Source organism: Branchiostoma floridae, chromosome 15 (genome assembly GCF_000003815.2).
Source record: "Branchiostoma floridae strain S238N-H82 chromosome 15, Bfl_VNyyK, whole genome shotgun sequence".
NCBI lineage: Eukaryota > Metazoa > Chordata > Leptocardii > Amphioxiformes > Branchiostomatidae > Branchiostoma > Branchiostoma floridae.
In genome coordinates this window covers 13,498,434-13,506,819 of record NC_049993.1, presented here as the reverse complement: position 1 = coordinate 13,506,819, position 8,386 = coordinate 13,498,434, and the positions used below count along the sequence as shown (strand labels likewise).

Here is an 8,386-nt window from a genome sequence, read left to right as displayed (position 1 = left end):
GATATGGAATTTAAGTGATCAGGGAGGTTGAATAAATGACTGAGTTGTTCTGCATTGTTTATTTATTGTTTATCATACATTGACTCCTTTAGTTTTTGTTGACATATCATTGCAACAACGAGTCTTCCAGGAGTAATACACATGATACTTGGACACATACAGTTTGTAACATACACAACATATAACATGTCAATAAAAAAGCCCACAGAGTATGACGTGCCGAACAATAGATCGCACGGAATTGACCTTGCCATTCTATGACATTAGTAGAGTTTTTTCCGCTATCTATTAGCATTCTACGGCACATCTTTGCTCATTTTGCAGTTACCTTGTACTATTGACAGCATGAAAAAATTTTTATCATCATTTTTTGAAAAGGCCGAAATTAATGCATATTGCTCGCGCGGATGTCATCCATATAATCAAATCAACATGGCCTAATATGTAAGACTGGAAATGCAAACTTACTTCAATTTGAGGAAGGAATATATTTGGTCGAACCATATATGCTAGGAAACGAGCTTGTAGGGCAAACATACAGTAACTCTCGAATCATGTCTTGTCAACCAATCGCACATATATGTATACTTTCCTTGTCAAATCTTACGTCAAACGTCCATTAGTCCGTCAATCATTTACCATCATTATTACCGGGTAAATCTTGTGGAACCTGCCCCAAAGTTACACCGGTTTGCCCGGATGGGCGGCCTTGTTCCCGACTATTAAAAGCACGGCCTGTGTGTTGTTCTGTCTCTGTGCTGATCTGTCTGGGCCTGAAAATGAAGAGGCTATCGAAAATATACTGCCTTGTGGTGGTCATCGTTGCATTGGCGGAGTTGGGTGGGTATGCTATCATAATTTGAACAAGTATACACTTTTGCATACTGAATAACTTTTTTCAGTATATCAGTATATTCGAAGTTAGAACTGATAGATCCTTATAACCAGTAGTATAAACGATATGTTGAACTCAATATGTTAATATATCTATATTCTTGTTTGTGCGTTAATCCATTTGCATCCACCTATTTGCATGAATGTCTACGTGTACGTAGTTACCTTACACGAGTCACCGTTATTCTGTTGTATCGCTGTTGTTGTTTATATCCATGGTATTTGATGGCTATTGCCTACTAGGACGTCAGTAGATTGGATTATGAATTGATATTCAAATTACAGATCAAATTACTGGTTGATATATTGATCAATCTTTTGCCAAACACCTGCTTTATGCCTACCACTGCGTCACCGTGACATCATCGCGATCGCTCGTTATTGTCGCTGTAATATTAGATCAGTAGTTACGTATACCTAGAAGCTTTCTTGTTGAATTTTGACTGCTTCGGATTCTAGTAAAATGTACGACTAATTCACGTGTTTCCAACGGCTGATGTTTAGTAATAACGTTTAATGTTTGAAATTTGTAATGAGTGACCTTGGCAACAATGATGTATTGATTCTCTTTCTCAATCTTGGTAATGATATTTCCCTCTATTTCTAGGTGAATGTGGCAAACGAATCAAAAGCAACGTAAACAACAAGAAGAAAAAACAACCTGTACGCCACTCAGAACCACGGTCTCTGCCATACGAAGAAATCCTGAGGTTCAAAACAAAGAGGAGGCAACAGCTCCGAGCTAGACTTAGGCTAGATAACTCAACGCTCAACGACAACTCAACGCTCAACAACAATTCAACGCTCAACAACAACGAGACGACCACTACTACACCCAAACCACCGCAAGTCGTCTGCTATGGCGATCTGGGCTGTTTTTCGGATGAGTATCCGTTTGACAATACCGGCGCCGTGCCACAATCCCCTGAGTTCGTCGACACCAAGTTCTTTGTGTTTACAAGAAGCAACCCGACCATTGAAGAACGTCAGGTATAACTTTAGGGCATGGCTATTTACAGAATATCTTTTTTGTCTTTCTAAACATCTTTTAGCCTTGCTAAGCAATGTCAATTAGCCTATTTATGCACCATCTTGCTCAGGGTCAGAAATATATAAGGAGTTAGGATTTGGGCTGAAAGGATCATGGACATCCTGTCAATAGAGCAAAGAAACTACGTATTGACAGGAGCATTCTGTCAATAGTATAAGAATATTTTGTTGGATATATATATATATATATATATATATATATATATATATATGTATATATATATATATATATATATAGACACTCCTGGCCATATATATCTATATATATATATATATATATATATATATATATATATATATATATATATATATCCTGTCAATAGTACCGTAAAATACTTATGACAGGGAACATCCTGCCAATATCCTCGTCTATTACATTATCTAGGTTGCCACGTCTGCTCATACCATCTATTTGGTCAGTACAAACATATAGTCTCGTTTATAGATAAGAAAAATCCGCCATTGGCGGTTCCCATTCGTTTGGGCCTAAATACCACTGTTGCTATGTGAAAATTACATAATTAGAACTACATAATAGAAGCAAGGACGTTATAGCGTCCTTGATAGAAGATACCTACTAATGACATAATCAGAACATACGACCACACATTACAGATATAGAAATATATTACAGGTGGTAGTCCGTATGTAAAAATGCAAACGTTTTCCAATGTGTTATATCTAATTCATAAAGCAGGAGTATGCGCAAAGTATTTTGTGTATTTTATTTTTCATCAGCCTTTCAATAGCACTAATTAAAGCTAATGAGCACTTTTTTCAAGGCTTAGTTGTGAGACACAAACATGAACGAACATTATTCAAGATATGATAATGCTCTGAAGACATGGACTCGACTAGGCTGACCACAGGTTGCTGGAATTTGGCGAAACGGATATGAAAACGGTACAGAGAAAGCCCGACAAAAACTCAGAAAAAACAGCCGCAAGTGGAGAGGAGTCGTACTCTTGCATCGGTTCCCTGTTTATTTGATCAATTTCTCAAATTATTCCAGCGACTTCTCGAGCCTGGTAAAGACTAATGAAGATTGTCTACCACGTATGTTATTCATGGTTTGAATGAACTTGAATGAATTCTCGACAGTTGTACACGATTCATACATTGTATGATAACAATGACCACGACATTTGACGAAATATAAGACCTAAAAAGTATCATATTCGCAGGAGATATCGTACGAGGACCCGTCCAGCCTCCGCATGTCCCATTTCAACCCCAAGAACCCGGTGAGGATTCTGATTCACGGCTTCTTCAGCAATCCGATCTCGACACCGCCATTTTGGCCAGGTGACGCCATGAGGGAGACACTCAAGCGGGTAGGTCATAGGTCAATCCCACAATTTCACCATTGCATAACTATTATTTTCTTTCATCGTACCATTTTTTTGAAATGTCAATATCGTTATCAATTCCAAATGAGAGTTTGGATATAAGAATTATTTCAATTGGTAATGTTTTACCCGTCGTAATTACGTAGTATTGATTTTCAATGTAAGTATCAATAGATGAACAAAAATAACAATATAAGAGAAATTTGGATTCTTCTTAGAGACATATCTTAGAAAAATTCTAAATCATAGTCTATATAGTATAATTTGTAAGACGAGAACAATATAATGATGGCGATTTACCCAAATTTTCGGTTGAACAGCATGCAAAACTAAAACTAGACTGACTAAAATCGCGCTCCTAGCGGCCGGCCCCACAGTTGCCACCACCTCGGGGAGGGGGTCATTGACCTCTGCCAACGAGAGATTGTGTAAACACAGGCCAGGCTAAAACATGCCTTTTGTTTTATTTGTTTCATATGGACAGAAATGTTTTTTTTTGCTTAAAAGGACGACGTAAACGTCATCATCGTGGACTGGAGTAAAGGTGCTGCGGCCCCGAACTACTTCGCGGCGGCGTCCAACACCCGCATAGTGGCGGCACAGCTCGCCAAGCTCATCGTGTTCCTGATGGAGGAGACGGGATGTAGTCTGGAACAGTTTCACCTGGTGGGGCACAGTCTGGGGGCGCACACATCCGGCCTCGTGGGAGCCAGGCTACCCGGTCTACCCAGGATCACAGGTACGATTGTCATGAATAAATTTTTGGCGGCGCCTCAGGGGCGGGGCATTGTATCAGTACCGCTCTGAAATATTTCATCATAATTTTTAACAATACACATGAAGACAATTATAAAACCATCCATTGACAATATACTGTGTCTGATGTTGGATATAATTTGCATTGTAACTTAATCCGTTAGTTTTAATGCTATACATGCCGGGTGAAATATTTTCGACATCTGAACTTCGACCATTACAACATTTCTGTGTAGACGCTGTCGGCGAGCAGATGTCAGCAGTCCTGACATCTAGAAAACTGTGCAGTAAAATAAAATAAGATAAAGGAAACGCTACATCTCATGTGCCCGTAGGTTTGGATCCCGCCGAGCCGTTCTTCGAAGACGAGGACCCGGCGGTGAGACTAGACGCCACGGACGCTCTCTTCGTGGACGTGATCCACACGGACGGCGGGGAGATCCTGTCCGGGGCCTGGGGCCTGGACCTGCCGTCAGGACACGTGGACTTCTACCCAAACGGCGGGAAGGGACAGCCGGGCTGCGGCAACACGTGGCTCAGTGCCATCGGCAGTCTATTCGACTCCTCCCAAGGTATGTGCAGGGCCTCGTCGAGCTAGCATCATGTAATAATAGCATCAATGTTTCCATTTCAATACCTAAAACTATTATCTACATTTAGATATAGAGAACTAAGCTGTCACGTGCGACAAATAGGAGCTCTAATAAAAAGCTTTCGAACGCTAACTCGTTAGATTACAATAACTTGACCTTTTTGACACGTGATCTTGCGTATACGTGACGTCAGCATTTGGTCAAACGTGCCAGTAAGTTTATATCGTCCACCGTCTCTATTTAGTGATGGCTGCCGGAGTGCCCTGATATATATGGTCTCCTTTACACCTTTCACCATGTAGTCTGGTCATTATTGATCCTGAAGAAGGTGACAGTGGTCGTTGAAAGTTTCATCCGTGTGTACCTCTTTGTTGGTAGAAAGATTAGCATTAACATAAACCTTTAAGTAATTTTGGGGTAAGTCCCAATCAAATTTGGTGTTGGTTACGTAAAGTTTAGTTTTTCCACAACCTTTAAGTAATATCGTATTTCTTTTCTCTCGCTCTAAGCTTTGACTGACTCCATGGACTGTAGCCACAAACGAGCGTACCAGTACTACATCGAGTCCATCAACAGCCCCTGCAAGTTCGTCTCCTACCCCTGCCGCAGTTACGACGACTACGTCGCCGGCAGATGTTGGGACTGCTCCAACAACGCATGCCCGGTGATGGGGTATGACCTAGACTCCAACCTGAACGCCCGTGGAAGTGTCTACCTGACTACCAAAGAAAACTCACCTTTTTGTTGTGAGTACTATACGGCTTCATTTGCTGTTCGGACTATGATTATCTTCGTGAATTCTGAGGATATTGTGATAAGTTGGCGTGTTTATTTGTATTCGTGTGTGCCCGTAGTCACAATTGGCATTTTAATGCTAGCCATGTCGGGAATACTGACAGGAAGTTGGGTCAAAGGTCGAAGAAAGGAGACAGTAAACGGAACTTGCCCGAGTCTAGACTTTTCCCAAAGCGCCTCATGTGTTTTATATTATACTTATGACGGTTCCCAATGCATGCAGAGAGACGCAATGGACTATGGGTAGCGCATGGGGCAAACGTTATCATTGCCGCAACAGCTTAGACCGGACAGAACGCATGCGCCTCAAACGTGTTGTCGTAGAAATGATGTCGTTTGCCCCTCGCTACCCATAGTGCTCCTCGTTTCCCAAGATGTAATGCCATCAATGAAAGGAACTTTGTGTACCATCAGGTGTTATTTTTACTTTAAGCATTCGAGTACAGAGTGGTGTTGAAGACAAAGCCCGGGATGCAGTTCTGCAGAGGCGAAATCACGATCAACATAGCGGGGACTTACCAAAGCACCGGTCCCATCAACTTCTTTGAGTAAGTGCAGTAGCATATAAACCCGCTTCGACAAAAATTTGGAAGCTCGGTCTTGTAGAAAATCGCCTTAGAGCAAAGAAGTTACCAGCCAGTCGTGTAGACTCATGACGATAGACCGCGGCGTGATTGGCTGGTATCTCCCACTCCAACAACAGGAGGGGGAGAATCTGAAGCAAATTTAGAGCCAAAAAAGTTACCAGCCAATCACGTGGCCTCATGACTATAGACGGTGACGTCACACCAACGGGGGAGGAAGGAATCTGATTTGCTGACGGCTGGCAAGCGTTAATCGCAAACACTGCAAGAAGTATACCAGGGCTGTTTCTTGATAAATTCAAATGGTCGAAAGAAAAGTCCCCCTTTGCTATGTTCTAATATGATAAACAAGACAACAACATTTTTTTACAATAAAATACAACTAAATTTTATCATCATACCACTCCAGGGACGCCTCGTATGGGATTGACGAGAACACCGAGTATCGCGGTATTTTCGCATCAAACGTTCGACTCGACACAGTAAAGGAGTTGAGCCTGACCTACACCGAAACAACCAGCTTTTTATTCTCGTGGGGTAACTATGGCGATGTTGAGATAGAGAGGGTCGACATACAGTCCAACACTGGCATAGGGTGAGTGTCTTTCAAAATATATTCAAAGATTCATAGGGTATACATCAGAACTGAATGTTTTCATGCAATACATCCCACCCCATCTATCCCTTGACCTTTTTGAGGGTCGTTATGAACCAAAAGGATAACGGATAGCAATACAGTAATTGTAAAAAATATGCCTCCGCCCCTGAGGCGTCGGCCAAAACTGCTAGTACATTGACGTCATGTAAATACAGGCGGTGTAAAATGTAGTGGCTTTTCTAGTATCGAATTATCTTTTATCTCGTATCTGTGAAAACAGCGTTTCGTGAAGAACATGTCGACGTCCTTTTCTGGAATAAGTCAAAGACATGCAGAAGTTTTGCCAACAATGTTTTGTTCTTTTTGCGCTTTTATATTTGCTTGTTTGTTTGTTTCCTTGTTTGATGATGAGCAGCAGCATAAATCGAGAAAACATTGAAGGATATTTGATCATATGTGGTATTTTGATGAGACCTCGAAATGATTAGATTTGTTTTGGTACTGCAGTGGTATTCGGTTCGTATTTTTTTTTGCTATGGTCATATTTCTTTATGGTGGTAGATAGCTCTTGGGCAGAGAGTAAATGGTATAAATTTTGCCCCTAGCGGCTTTTTTGGAACTGCAGGATCCTGGTTTTACTCAAAACTTTGAATAAAACAAAATAAGTCAAGAATGGGCAGACGGATCGTCAAGATTTTAGGTATGTACATAGCTAAAGTGATGATTTGTTTATTTATTTATTTGTTTGTTTGTTACAGTGCATCTTTCTGCGGGGATGTCCTGGTGAGAGATGGGAGCATGACATCCATAACAACCTTCAACAACTGTTGACAACGTTCTAAAGAGATGATATGTCCAAAAAAGCACTAAAGAAACAAGAATAACAACATACCATTGTCCTGACACGATCAAATAGGGATTGTGTACATTAATTTAACCTCGGGTACGGATAGATAAAGCTACAGTAATCGGTTACAGAGGTACACTAGGATAAGGTGCAAGTCCTGTACCTGTACATGAACAACTTGACAAGGTAAACTGAGGACAGAGACATGAATAAACAGTGAACAGAATGTTATCTGCTAATAGGCTTCTGGTATATCATGTTGAGAACCGATGCTTTCGATAGAATATCAAAATAAAGATAATACTTGGTGATGATTTCAATGCATATACAAACAAACGTGTACATCGCAGACTCGTCGTCTGGTCGCTTTTTCTGCTGTGTAGCATGGTGTGGGACTGCCCCAGGAGTTGCCCCAGGATCGCACGGTTTACAAATTGTGGGGTATCGTTATCAAACTTCCCAACTATTTAAAGTGGAGATAAGAACGTATACATCGGAACCCACAAGAGAACAAACTATGGCACTTGTTATTTCCCACGATTAAAGCCCCATAGTACAGTCTGATACACGTGCACGAATCAGATCAGTAATCTTACACGGCTAGACATGCCCTTGCGCACTGAAGTCCCTGTCATGATACGTTTACATTTACATTTATGCCCGTTGGTAATGTAGCCCCGACCACAAAGTTGTCCCGTTTGGGGACTGCAGAATTAGAAGAGTACCTCTCGATGTTTTTACGGGTAGGTTACAGTACCTATTTGTTGCCAGGTCCCGAGTTGATTTTAACTACGAGTTAAAAAATCCAGGGACCCGGCCGTGCTCCAAAGCTGCATGCAATGTAGCCACAGGGTGTCTTATGGGCCACGTAGGGGTCGTTCCGAAAACTACCCGGCTGGTCACCTTCTTCCGCTTTTGAT

The 8,386-nt window shown here is 41.3% G+C and overlaps 1 protein-coding gene across 1 annotated transcript; it reads left to right on the top strand.

Moving 5' to 3' along the window:
* The first annotated feature begins 627 nt into the window (after positions 1-627).
* On the top strand, positions 628-7,705 carry LOC118431960 (pancreatic lipase-related protein 2-like). The gene is made up of 9 exons (XM_035843413.1): positions 628-840; positions 1,502-1,884; positions 3,129-3,278; positions 3,801-4,032; positions 4,385-4,621; positions 5,152-5,388; positions 5,871-5,985; positions 6,431-6,616; positions 7,378-7,705. Exons 1-9 carry the CDS (start codon positions 780-782, stop codon positions 7,448-7,450), a joined length of 1,674 nt encoding a protein of 557 aa, XP_035699306.1. The 5' UTR covers positions 628-779; the 3' UTR covers positions 7,451-7,705.
* The last annotated feature ends 681 nt before the right edge of the window (positions 7,706-8,386 follow it).